Raw genomic sequence first — 13,402 nt, 5'->3', positions numbered from 1 at the left:
TTCAATTCCCTGATTTTACTAGACTCACAAACAGACACAGATACAAACTCACAATTACTAACAAACTGTCTGGCTCGTTTCCCACAGCCAAACTGTAAACACGATCCGGGCCCTGGCACCCCGACACCTCCTACTACACCCCTGCCAGGACCCACTCCCCCACCGCTTACATGCAGGGGGTGGGGGACAGGACGGATGCAGTTAGAGCAATCCCAGCTTAGTGGGATGCAGGGTCCCCTCTGAGGGAAGCTCCCCGCTAAGCTGGGAACAGGTCCCTCTACCCAACCTCTTGGCACTGGGGATTGGCAGAGTCCCCCAATATCTACCCAAGGAGGAGAGGCAGCCACCCCCCACCCCCAGATTTAAAGAGATTGCAGTTAGTATGTGGGGGGGGGATGGGTCTTTGGCATCACCCTGCTGCAGTCACGGTGAGGGTAGGTGAGGGGCGGGGGTAACACAGCCCAGCTGATCATATGTGGGGTGCAGACCATGGCGTGGCCCTACCCCATTCCCCCTGACCTAGGGGCTCTGCTACGACACCTCCCTCGGTGAATGGATGCTCTGGGGCTGGCAATGCAGGTGGAGGGCTGGAATTGCCCTGATCCTGGGGACCCCAATGCCCAGGTGTTCTGTGGTGTGTAAAGGTGGTGTTGGAGGGGAGCAGGCAGGGGGAGGGGGACCTGGTGGATGTGGGGGCGGGGGTCTACCGGTCAGTTGAGCCACAGAAAGGAGGGCAGGGGGAAGATGCAGCCTCCCCCATTAAAGCATTTGTACCTCAGCCCCCCGCCTCAGGACAGCAGCACAAATAAGGCAGAGGATGGGGGGGGGGGTGGAATTCAGATAAATCCTAATTCCTTGATCAACATTCTCCAGTCACCACGATCCCCGTAGTTGTCCAGGTCAGTGACAGCTCTGCAAGTGGGGGGAGGGGAAACGGTGGCATGGAGGGGCCTGGGGAATTGGCGCTATATGGAAGATTCCCCTCCCACCCCGCACTCCTAGATATGTCCGAGGAGGTGTCTCCACCCTGAATCAAAGCCGGTGCCCAGATTTTATGTCATGGATATTTCTCCCGAGTGTGGTTGGGGCCCTGGAGTTGAATGAGCCTTGCCCCCTTCCCAGGCATTCTCAGGCCCCCCAGCACAGGTCTCCTGTCAGCCCCGGAGACTCCCAGAGTGGGGACAGCTGGGATTTGTAATGTAAACACCTTCCCCAAAGCAGCAGCAACAGCCCAGGAGCAAACCTCACTTCATGCAGGAACAGCAGGGGATGGGGCCAAGGGGGACTGGGAAATCCAGAGCAGAATGGTCCTGATGGGATTGGTGGGGGCAGGGAATGGAGCCACCCCTGGCTTCTTCCTGAGTGTGTGTGGCGGGGGGGATGGAGGGGGATGGCACCGAGGTTGAGATGGTGGGGGGGCACATGACTCCTGCTGCCCAGCCCCCTCAGAAAAGCACAATGGTAAAAAATCCTGTCTGCCCAGCCTGTGGGCAGAGCCTACGGGGGACTGGACACGGCCCACAGATGCCCGCATCTCCCCCAAGGCTTCGGGAAAGGAGCAGTGCAAAGTCAGTGCCCTGTGGATAGCTGTCTGCCCCTCGAGGGGGGAGCAGCATTGGGGACTTCTCCACAGGGGGTGGGGGCTTCTTTGGAGCATTTGCCACGTGCTGCCCACGTCCCAGGGCACTGCTGGGAGGGAGCAGGCAGTGTCCAGTCTCCAGGCAGCAGGGCTCAGTCACTGGTCCTGCCCCAGTGTCGGGTGCCCACCAGGGGCACTGTCTCCCAGGGGCTCAGTGCTGGATAGGGCCCTGCCCAGCCCCCAGGGGGCGCTGTCTCCCAGGCACTGGGTGCCCTGCAGGGTGCGACGTCTCACAGACGCGGGCTGCTTTGCAGCAGCGTGGGGAGGGCACTGTGCAGGGAGGCAGCCGTCTTGCGCGAGGCCTTGCGCAGCAAGGGGCTGTCGGGGTGCTGCTCCCGCAGATGGAGCAGGTGGCCCTCCTGGCTGTCGGCCGTGCAGCCGCACTCCTCGCACACGTAGAGCTTGGCCCGCCGCTCCTTGTAGGCGTAGCGCTGCTGCACCCCGTGGATCTTCTTCAGGTGCGACTCCAGCGAGCAGCGCTGCGTGAAGGCCTTGTCGCACAGGTGGCACTTGTACGGGCGCACGCCTGCAGCAGGGGGAGGGGGACAAAGGGTTAGCACTCCCTGTGCACATTCACCCCTCACGTCTCCCTTCGTCCCCGGGGACCTAGCCCCCCTGACTCCCGCCTGCACAGATCCAGCCCCACAAGAGCCCCCACTGCCCAGAAACCCAGTAACCCCCCAGGTGTGTGCACACAGACAGACACAGCAACCCCCAATCCCAGCCCCAGGGGCCCGTTCGTTCTACCAGTGCAGAGAGTGGAGAGGGTTTAAGAAATCCCCCAGAATCCTACATGTAGGGCTAAGGGGTGAGGCCTGTAGCCAGGGCTCACCTGTGCAGGTGCTGGGGCAGGGCTGGGGGGGAGCGTGTCCCAGCAGGGGAGCTCTCACCTGTGCAGGTGCTGGGGCAGGGCTGGGGGGGGTGTCCCAGCAGGGGGGCTCTCACCTGTGCAGGTGCTGGGGCAGGGTGTGTGTGTCCCAGCAGGGGGAATCTCACCTGTGCAGGTGCTTGGGCAGGGCTGGGGGGGGCAGGGCTCTCACCTGTGTGGGCGCGGGGGTGGGGCTGGCGGAGGCAGGGCTCTCACCTGTGTGGGTGCGGACGTGGCGTTTGAGGTCGAAGGTGTCGTTGAAGCCCTTCCCGCAGTAGGGGCACAGGTGGCGCTTGACCTCGCTGTGGCACTTGAGGTGCCGGTTGAGCATGCGCTGGTAGCTGAAGCCCTTCTGGCACACGGGGCAGGAGAACAGCTCGCCCGGCCCCGCGCCCAACGTCACCTGCCGGGGGCGGGGATGGAGCTGTCAGACATGGAACCCAAGGAGGGCGGTGCCCAGTGGTGGGGCTCTGTCTCCTCCCCCAGGCTCAGAGACACCCCACCACCGCCTGCAGCCCTAGGGAGCCATCCTAAGCACCAGATCCTCCAGTCTCCTCCCCAACCCCCCCCCCACAGTCTCTGCCCCCCAGCACCGTGGGACAGGAGGGGAGCTGGGTGTCAGGATTGAGGGGCATCGGCAAAGCTGTGTGGGCGAGGAGCTCAGGACTGGGACAGAAGGAAGCTGAGGTTCCCCTGGGCAACCAACCTGCACAGCCCAGATGGGCCACACGGGGTCCCTATTTACCCTTAGCCTGGAAGAGCCCCCGACTCCCCTGGTCCCCAGTCCATACCTTCATTTTGGGCCGCGGGAACCCATTGTGCTGCCCAGCTGGGGGCACCTCCCCAGGGAGCTGGACAGCCGTGTAGCTTGGATCTCGCAGGGTCAGGTCCAGGGGCATCGGATACGAGGGGGCTTCAGCCACCGAGGGCTCCAAGTCCTTGCCCAGGGCACAGCCCCCCAGGCAGACTAGGAGAAAGCAGAGGGGAGGGTTATGGGGGGACTTTGCTCCCTAAGATCTATGTTGGGGGGTACAGGCAATGGAGGGTGGGAATCAGGTCCGCCCCTCCAGGGCCATATGGGAGATGAGCCACCTGGGCTCCACACGGCCCCATGAGCTTGCAAGCCCCCCAGCGGGCCTCACCCATCATCCACCTGACCCACACTGCATGCAACAGGGGGGTGATGCCCTAGCAGTGGGGAGTTTCCAGGGGATCCCCCTTCCCTGGCAGGCTCGCCACCACCCCCTCACCCCCAGTGTTCACTGTCTTCCCTCTCCCCTCCCCCCACCGATCAGAATGGAACCAGGTGAAAGAGGCGCCAAGTGGAGTCACCCCCTTGGGACAGCCATTGGCTTGTTCACACTCCCCCGCCACCCCGCCACCAGAAACGGAGCAGCCATGGACTGGGGAGGGGTGCACCCTGGCAGCCTGGAGAGAGGGGGAACCGGGCCAGGGCCATGGCAACACAGGAGGAACCCCCCACAGATACCCAGTGCCCACCCCCCAAGCCAGCCAGTCCCCCAGCTCTGTGATGGATCAAAGCCAGCACCCCCCAGAGGAGAAGGGCTCCCATATCCTTTTCCCCACCCAGACTGGAGGCAATGCCCCCCAAAGGGGAACCTCCCTGTACCCCATTGCCTAGCGCTGCAGTAAACAAGCCCCTGGAACCGGTTCCCCGAGATGTTATTGGAAAGTCCGGCCCAGCCCAGGCGGTTAATTGAGCGTTTCCACCTGGGTGTCACCTGCCCCTGGGCCAGCTGGGGAGGCGGGGGGGGGGGGGTAGAACTAGTCCATCTAGCCAGTCACCCCAGCACTCCCCTCCACAGCAGAACAGCCTCAATACCTCTCCCCTGCCTCACAGGGTCCAGCCCCCCACCTGTCCAAGGCTTTTATCTGCAGCCCATCACCATAGCATCCCGGCACCCTCCACAGGAAACCAATAGCAACACAAAGGTCCCTAGTGGACTCCATGGAGTCTCTGGCCCTTCTCCCTTTACAGGGTCAGAACCCTGCATGGGGAAAGGGGTGATCAAATTGTGAGTGTCACTGAGAGCAGAAAGGCTCCATCAAAGAGCCTAGGCTGGATCCGGTGAGGGATTTCCAGTGGCGATAGGGAAGCATTAATGCCCCTGGCCGAGCCAATGGGAAGAGTTCAGTGGGAACACCATGCGCAGTTCTGGTCAAGGAACAAGGGATCCAAACTAGCCCGGTGCAGAGAAGGGCTCCCAGGCTGATCAGGGGAGAGGACACTGAAAGGCTGGGCCTGTTAAGCCTGGCCAGGCAAAGGCTGAGCAGGGATCTGGTTGTGTCTATAAATATGGGGGGAGGGAGAAGGTCTACTGAAGCTAAAGGACAGTGTTGGCACAAGAGCAAATGAGGATAAACTGGGCAGGAATCAGTTGAGGCTGGAGATAAGAAGAAGGTTTCTACCCATCAGAGGCGAGATGTTCTGGAACAGCCTCCCCGTAGGAAGAGTGGAGGCAAAATAAATAACACAAGAATGAGCCACACTGGGTCAGATCATTGGTCCATCTAGCCCTGTATCCTGTCTCTGATAGTGGACCATTCCAGATGCTTCCGTGGGAATGAACAAAACAGGGCAATTTCGAGTGATCCATCCCCTGTCATCCAGTTCCAGCTTCTGGCTGTCAGAGACTAGGGACACCAAGAGCATAGGGCTGCGTCCCTGACCATCTTGGCTGATAGCCATTGATGGACCTGTCCTCCAGGAATTTACCTAATTCTTTTTTGAACCCAGTTATACTTTTGGCCTTCACAACATCCCCTGGCAATGAGTTCCATAGGCTGACTGTACATTGTGTAAAGAAATATGGTCTATTTTTATTTTAAACCTGCTGCCTGATACTTTCATTGGGTGATCCCTGGTCCTTGTGTTATGGGAAGGAGTAAATAATTCATGATTTTATAGACCTCTATCACATCCCCCCTTAGTTATCTCTTTTCTAAAGTGAACAAACACCATCTTTTTAATCTCTCCTCATAGGAAAGCTGCTCTATCCCCCTCATCAGTTTCATTGCCCTTCACTGTACCTTTTTCAATTCCAACATCTCTTTTTTGAGTTGGGGGTGAGCAGAACGGCATACAGGATTCAAGGGGAAGGCGTCCCATGGCTTTCTATAGTGGGATTATGATATTTTCTGTCTTATTACCTCGCCCTTTTCTAATGGGTCCTAACATTCTCTGAGCATTTTTGACTCCCGCTGTCCCTTGAGCAGATGTTTTCAGGGAACTACCCGCAGTGACACCAAGATCTCTTGCCCTGAGTGGTAGCAGCTAATTTAGACCTCATCATTTTGTGTGGATAGTTGGGATTATGTTTTCCAGTGTGCATTGCTTTGCACTTACCAACACTGAGAGCCCAACCCAGCTGAGGATGGAGCTGGATGCATGTCTGTCAAGGGGGTGGGTGGCTGTGATAGCAGGGCCTGGACACAATGGCGCAGGAGGTCCCTTTTATCTGGTGCTGGAGAGGAAGGCTTTACAGGGTTTCCTAGAGCTGGTCAGACTCTGGGCTAGCCTGGTCTCTGAAGGACCGTTGCATGGCTGGGTCCTCTCCCTAGAGAACACTTTGTCCCTAGCTCATCTTCACGCTGGGTGGTGGGATCTGCACATCCCCAAGGAGTGCAGCGCTCACTGCGGTTTATAGATCAAATATGGGCTTTGATGCAGCTGGGGCATGATCCCCTAATTGCTTTGAAAATTAGGACCAAGGCTTTAAACTGACACCAGGAGTGAGCCGGGAGCCGGTGGAGAGACTCAAGCACAGACCTGAGCTATGGAAAAGGGAGGCAGCTGCTTTCTGTACTGGCTGGAGCCTGTGCATCATCTTCACATGCAGCTTCAGTGAATTAATAGATACCAAGGCCAGGAAAGCCCAGTGTGATCATCTAGTCTGACTTACTGTAGTACCCAGGCCATAGAGCTTCCCTGTATTAATTCCTGGCTGAATGAAAGCAGATCTGGTGCTGCTATGGGAGAGAGAGGGGGATTATCTGGACCTCTGCCATGGGAAGTTCTGCATTTTCTCAAGTCGTTCTGCAGTGTTTCCCCACCAGCTCGCAACACAACGGCTTGAAATTCTGACCCCCTCCTCTAAAGTTGCTAGAGCCGGGGGCCGTTCCTGGAGACTTTTGCAGGGGGGTCATATATAAAGCCAGAGGTCTTCCTTCTACGTTTGTCTGCCACTGAACAATTACATCCTACTACGTATGCCCCTGGGGGCAATGACTGTACCGGGTTGTACAGCACCAAGCGCAACAAGGTCCAAATAGCCATCAGAGGACAGCGAAGCACACAAGAAATGTGGGGCTGACCTTGAGGCATCACCTAGTCCATCAGCCCCTGCTGAGGCAGGACCAAGGAAACCCCAACCATCCCAGACAGGTGTTTGTCCAAGCCGGTCTTAAACCCCCCAAGGACAGGGCTGCTCCAACCTCCCTTGGGAGCCTGTTTGCAGGATCAGGGCCTGTGTGTGTAAATAGATTCCAAGGCCCCAAGGAACCACTGGGATCACCTAGTCTGACCTCCTGTGTAGTGTAAGGAAGCCCTAGGACCTGTGTGAAAGCCAGGCTGAACTTGAGCAGATCTAGAAAGCCAGCCAGTCTTGATTTAAAAATGGCCAGTGACGGAGAATCCACCCCAGCCTTTGGTCTGTTGTTCCAACGGTTAATTACCCTCATGGGTACCAATTTGCTCCTTATTTCCCGTCTGAATCTTTCCAGCCTCAATTTCCAGCCATTGGATCTTGTTAGACGATTGCTAGATTGAGGAGACCCTTATTAAATATTTTCTCTTCCCCCGTAGGTAGTTATATACTGGGATCAAGTCATTCCTTAACCTTTACTGTGTTGAGCTAAATAGACTGAGCTCCTTGAGTCTCTCACTACGAGGCATGTTTTCCAATTCGTTAATCATTCTGGTGGCTCTTCTCTGAGCCCTCTCCAATTTATCAACATCCTTCTTGCATTGTGGCCACCAGAACGGGGCACAGGATTCCAGCAGTGGTCACACCAGTGCCACATAGAGAGGTAACAGAACCTGCCTAATCCTATGTGAGCTTCCCTTGTTTATACAGCCAGGGGTTGCATTAGCCCTTTTAGCCCCAGCGTTGCACTGAGAGCTCATGTTCAGCTGATTATCCACCAGGACACCCTTCTCCCAAACCTTTTTCAGAGTCACTGGTCCCCAGCATAGAGTCCCCTCTCCTGTAAGTATGGCTGCAGTCTTGGTTCCTAGCTGTATACGTTTATATTTGGCTCTGTTGAAATGTATATTGTTTACGGGTGCCAGCTTACGAAGTGATCCAGATTGCTCTGTAGCAGTGACTTGTCCTCTTCATTATTCCCCGCTCCCCCTCTCCGTCTGTCATGCGCAAGCATCATTAAGGAATGGTTTTTTGTTTTCTTTGAGGTCCTTGATAAATGTTAAAAAGCACAACACCAAGAACCAATCTTAGTGGGAAACTAGAAACACCTGCTCACTGCTGAGTCCCTCTTTACTGTTACACTTTGGGTCCTATCACTTAACCCATTGTCAATCCATTTCATTGGCCGTATTGATCTGGTATCATTCTAGTTTTTTTTACTCACACTATCATGACACCCAATCAAATGCTTTACAGAAATCTACATCTATTACATCACCACTATGGCCTTTGTCAACCAAACTTTCAATCCCACCAAAAGAGATATCAAGTTCATTTGACAGGATCTATTCTCCATAAACCCAGGTTAATTGGCATTCATTATCTCACCCTCCTTTCATTCTTTATTAATAGAGCACTGTATCAGTCACTCCCTTATCTTGCCCAGGATTGACATCAGGCTGACAGGCCTATAACTGCCTGGGTTGTCCCATTTACCCTTGCAGAATATTAACACAATATTCTACCACTGACTCTGGGAGAGCAGTGGTCACAGAACATCAGAGCTAGAAAGGACCTCGGGAGGTCATCTAGTCCAACCCCCTACTCAAAGCAGGACTAATCCCCAGACAAATTTTTGCCCCAGATCCCTAAATAGCCCCCTCAAGAATTGAACTCACAACCCTGGGTTTAGGAGGCCAACACTCAAACCACTGAGCTATCCCCTGATAGCTAGGCTAGGAGTCAGCAAGGACTCCTGGGTCTCATGTGCTATTTCTGCCTTGGGGTGGGGTGGGATGAGAATCTAGTGCTGTTCACACAGTAACAGTGAGGAGAGGGGACCAGCCCCCTCCCTTGCTGTGACTTGGAAAGCCGTGGCCAGGGCTTAAGACAAGGAGAAGGCCAGAAATATAGGCGGCAGACAACACTGCTCCCCCCAGGAAATTCCCCAGGAACTGATGCTGGGATCCACCTCCCCTGCCCCATAGGAGCATGGACCAAGAGCACCAGGTCAGATATGGGATGCACTTGGCCCCCAGAGCCAGTGACATGCAGGGGCCTCCATGGCCCTGGCTGCCATCTGATCGCTCCCACAGATAGTGAGAGACAGTCCCTGCTCCCAAGAGCTCACAGTGTAAAGAGTCAAAGGGTGGGAGGGAAACTGAGGCCCAGAGAGGGAAAGGCCCATGCTCAGGGTCCGTGACAGAGCTGGGAATAGAACCCAGGTGTCCTTAGTCCCAATGCCAGATCAGCTGGTCCCACACAGCTGCTTTGCTGAGCACATAGGAGATGGGAGGAGTTTCGCATGCAGAGACAGCTTCCAGGAGCAGCACTTCCCCCTACACCTGCTGTGCTAACGGAGTCACTGGGACCCACATTTCTAATGCCCTTCCTTGAGCCTCCCAATCGTATCACAGCCTGATTTAGCCATGCCAGAATTCACAGAGGCAAAGGTAGGACCAGGATTCAGCCCTCCCTCCACTCCCAGAGCTGGGATAGAACCCAGGAGTCCCAGCTCCCAGCCCCCTCTGCAAGTGTCTAACCTGCACTGGTGGATATTTAAGCCATTGGCTCCAAGGGATGGTGCCAATTTGAAGGGAGATCCCAAAGTAGGGCTGGGAGGCTTATCTGATCAGATGGGGCAGCAAAGCTTGACCCATCAGGGGGAGGAGACAGGGTTAAAGGGAACCAGGACCAGCCAATCAGTGAGTTAGTAATCTGTCAGGGGAGAAGTGAACAATACTGAGAGGGAGTAGTGGATAGAGCTGGGACTCAGGACTCCTGGGTTCTATGCCAGCTCTGGAAGAAAGGGTTAATTTATTTCCCCTCATTGGCTCTCCGTTTTCCCTCTGACATGCGACAAAGATCTCACACTGGCCCTGAGGACGGGGCGGGGGGCATCTAACTGAAATCAGGCCTCTTTGGATTAGTTAATGACCCAGACGGACGCCAGGTTCTGCCAGGAATCAGCAGGTTGGAATCCACAGACAGCTACTCATACAGCATCCGGGTATTAATTACCAGCTAATTACAGACTCTAGGGCCAGGCACTCCCAGGCAGGGTGCTAATACACACTCCCTGCGTGCTGCAGGGTGGGTCATGAGCCAGGTACTCAGCGTCCCGTTGATTTCATTGGGGGTCCTTGCTCAGCAGCCCTGATTCCCCTCCCACCATCAGATTTACAGGTCCTCTTACTCTGATCATCTCCAGCAGCCCTCGGGACCTCTATGCCCAGCTCTGGGGAGGGATAGCTCAATGGTTTGAGCATTGGCCTGCTAAAGCTAGGGTTATGAGCTCAATCCTTAAGGGGGACATTTAGAGATCTGGGGCAAAAATCTGTCTGGGGATTGGTCCTGCTTTGAGCAGGGGGCTGAACTAGATGACCTCCTGAGGTCCCGTTGGACCCTGATATTCTATGATTCTACCCTGTGCCTCAGTCCTCTGTCTGTAAAATTGGGATAACCTCAACAGCCATAGATTTAAAGGGACCTTTAGACCATCTAGTCCCCCTGCACTGAGCTCAGTCACTTGTGTTTGACTAAAGCATGTTCCCAAAAGGCATCTAGGCTTCTCCAAGAGATGGAGATGCCACCTCTTACCTTGGCCATTTGTTCCAATGTTAATCACCCTCACACTTAAACAGCTGGGGCCTCCTTTCTCACTTGAATGTGTCTGGCTTTACCCACCCACTGGTTCTTGTTCTGCCTCTTGCAGCTAGATTAAAGGCTCTTCAATACACTATTTGCTCTGTTACCAAGTCACCTCTCAACTTTCTTTTTGAGAAGTTAAACCAGATTACCTTCCAGCCAGAGGCTTGAGCTCATGTTCTCCAGCCTTTGAGTTTAAGGTCTGTCTGGATCCTAGACAGGTTGAACAGTTAGAACAGGCCCAACCTAGGATTTCTTTGCTTGCATAAGATTTTTTTTTTTAAACTCCATTCAGTCAAACTTTGAGACCATTCAATTAAAAAAACATTAAATTAAACTGGTTTCTAAAGCTCCGCTCACTGGCGCATTCGGCCAGTACCCTGCACTCACAGCTCAAAGCTATTTCAATAGCCTCCAGAAGAAAAATGCTCTCCCAGTACCAGTCTGCCCACCAGCACTGAGGTACCTGGGTACCACACTGTCTAGAATCTCCCCCACATGCACCTTAAGTGCTATCGTCCCCATTTTACAGATGGGGAAACAGAGGCACGGGGAATCTAAGTGACTTGCCCAATATCTCAGGGGGAGTCTGGGGCAGAGCAAGGAATTGAATCCACATCTCCCAAGTCCTATTCTAATACCCTAATCACAGCACCAGCCTCGTGCTTTACAATGTAATAGCTGGCAAAACATCCCTTAGAATTAACGCTATGGCAGGGATTGCTAGTGACTTGAGCAGAGTAAACCCAGGAGTCCTGACTTCTAGTCTCATTCCCAGCTCTGTGAAGGAAGTAGGGTCTAGTGTGTGTGTGTGTGGGGGGGGGGGGGGGGGGGGGGGGAGTCCGGACCCCTGGATTCTGTTCTCAGCTCAAAGAGGGGAGTGAGGTCTAGTGGTTAGATGGAGCCCGGACTCAGGATAGGAACACCAGAACTAATTATATCCCAGACTCGCCAGTTTGCAGCACCGCCAGGCCCTCCCCCCTCACCGCTGGGAGCCAGCATCGCCACGCACCTCCCAGCCCCTCCGCTAACAAACAAGCTAATCCCAAGAGGGAGTTTAAACATTAAAAGCCACTTCCCTAGCATGGCCGCTGGAGTTCTGCAGAACTGCGCTTCCCCCACTGCCTGAGCAGCCACCCGGCTGGGGTCCCCCGACTGAATGGCCAGGGAAGAAAATGAAGAAGCTGGAGGCTGGCCTGGCAAAGATTCCCAGGGGAAGAGCAGTGTCCAAAAAACGCTGATTGGAAACCCTGGTGGGTCCCTGTGGGGATCCTGGCTCCGGTCCCTAGACACACACACGGGCTCTCATCCGCAGATCAGTTAAGGAAATGAGCTGAGTCCAAAGGTCACCCTCCTGGAATCCGACTCCCGCCACCAAGAAACCGTTGCAGACCCTTCCGTGCAGAGAGGGAGCACGGACTCCTTGCCCCCCTCCCCCCCCCCCATTCCAGCCGGCCTGGAGCTGTATGTCAGGGCAGTGCCATTGCTTTGTGTGGCGAGCCCCACTCCCTCCAGCCCAAGCCACTTCCCCTCTTTCCCCAGCGCTGCTGTCCCCCAGCCTCCTGTGCGGAGTTTGGAACAGGTGACTTGCCACCCCAGCAGCAGGCACGATTCGGAAATAGGGACCGTGTGCCATCCACAAGCATTAATGGCAATATTTCTAAGAGCTCTAATCTCCAGCAAGGAAGGCTGGTCTAGTGGTTCGGGCTCTTGCCTAGAACTTGGCAGACTTGAGTTAAATTCCCTCTCTGCCACAGACACCCCCCGGTGGGACCATGGGGAGTCACTTAGCCTCTGGGTGCTTCAGTTTCCCTTTCTGAGCAATGGGAATGATTGCCTTGTCCTGTCTCCCTTGAGGGTTGTGAGGTGCTCAGATAGCAGGTGTTGGGGGGCAGATAAGTATCTGCACAGATCTAGCACCCTTCCTTCAGTCAGACTCACCTGGTACATAAATCTCTCCTCTCTCTTCATCAGGCAATTCACTCCAGTTCCTCTTGCCCACAGACACACAGGATTTTTTCACTAAGAAAGCCCGAGGCATCTCTGAGATCAATTAAATTGCCTGGGATTCTTAAACAGATCAATAAATAAATACAAGACTTCTCTCTCTTAGCATAAAAACAGGGGAAAACTTTCCCCCAACTTTTCCTTTCAAATAAAATAAAAATAAAACAATAAATCAGCAGCGAGAGGGATTTCCAGGGAGTATGTGAAGTTGCAAGAAGAGCAGCGAACAAAGTTTCCTCCACGTTCTAAGGATGGAACGTTGCAACAAGCCAGGCCCGCAGCGTTCTGGGGATGGACCGTTGGGTCCTGGTCGGTTTCACCCAGCGCCGTTCGTTCGCGCGCAGACTGCGCTCTGGTCAGTTTCAGCCTCCCAGCAGGTACAGCCGCGGAAGTGGCGGGGGAAGCAACCGGGGCGGGCTAAGGAGCAGGCAGGCTCCCTGGCTTCTCCGATAACTGCCTCCCTGCCGAGAGAGCCAGGACTTTTGCGGGCTCCGATCCGGAGGGACAGATCGGATCGGGAAGGGGAAAGAACTGTACCTGCGCTGAGCTCATTAGCGAGTTTGTTTTTGAAGGAGGGGGTGGGGATGGCGCATGCGTTTGGAAATAACGGTGTCACCCACCTGTGCGCTACCTGCCCAACCGGTTCCCTGCCAGGAGGAGATTGTGTGACACCCACAGCTGGGGGCGCCCCCCCTTGTTTTCTTGAAGGTTCAGCGTTTCCGAAGAGGGAGCCGCTTGGGGCGGCGGGTTGAACAGGGGCGTGAACACACACTCCTGCGGGAGTGCAGCGGTGGGGCGCAGGGGGTGCAGTGAACACGCTGTGCTCCTGAGTGCCGATCCGTCCAACCCAGGTTG

General features: G+C 55.1%; 1 protein-coding gene across 1 annotated transcript; it reads right to left on the bottom strand.

Moving 5' to 3' along the window:
- Positions 1–13,060, bottom strand: OVOL1 (ovo like transcriptional repressor 1). Its single transcript, XM_054035417.1, has 4 exons — positions 12,482–13,060; positions 3,299–3,474; positions 2,724–2,910; positions 1–2,165 (listed from the first exon to the last, which is right to left on the bottom strand). Exons 1-4 carry the CDS (start codon positions 12,579–12,581, stop codon positions 1,870–1,872), a joined length of 759 nt encoding a protein of 252 aa, XP_053891392.1. The 5' UTR covers positions 12,582–13,060; the 3' UTR covers positions 1–1,869.
- Positions 13,061–13,402: the final 342 nt, after the last annotated feature.

Source organism: Malaclemys terrapin, chromosome 7, assembly GCF_027887155.1.
Source record: "Malaclemys terrapin pileata isolate rMalTer1 chromosome 7, rMalTer1.hap1, whole genome shotgun sequence".
Classification (NCBI taxonomy): Eukaryota; Metazoa; Chordata; order Testudines; family Emydidae; genus Malaclemys; species Malaclemys terrapin.
This window is presented reverse-complemented; position numbering and strand designations above follow the sequence as displayed.

Bases quoted from the DNA above. Each gene is read 5' to 3' on its own strand.
- OVOL1 (XM_054035417.1), bottom strand. From the start codon at position 12,581: ATGCCTCGGGCTTTCTTAGTGAAAAAATCCTGTGTGTCTGTGGGCAAG. The intron at 2,911-3,298 runs GTATGGACTGGG...CGCCCCCGGCAG, and splicing joins TCCCGCGGCCCAAAATGAAG to GTGACGTTGGGCGCGGGGCC. The intron at 2,166-2,723 runs GTGAGAGCCCTG...CCCCTGCTGCAG, and splicing joins CCACGTCCGCACCCACACAG to GCGTGCGCCCGTACAAGTGC.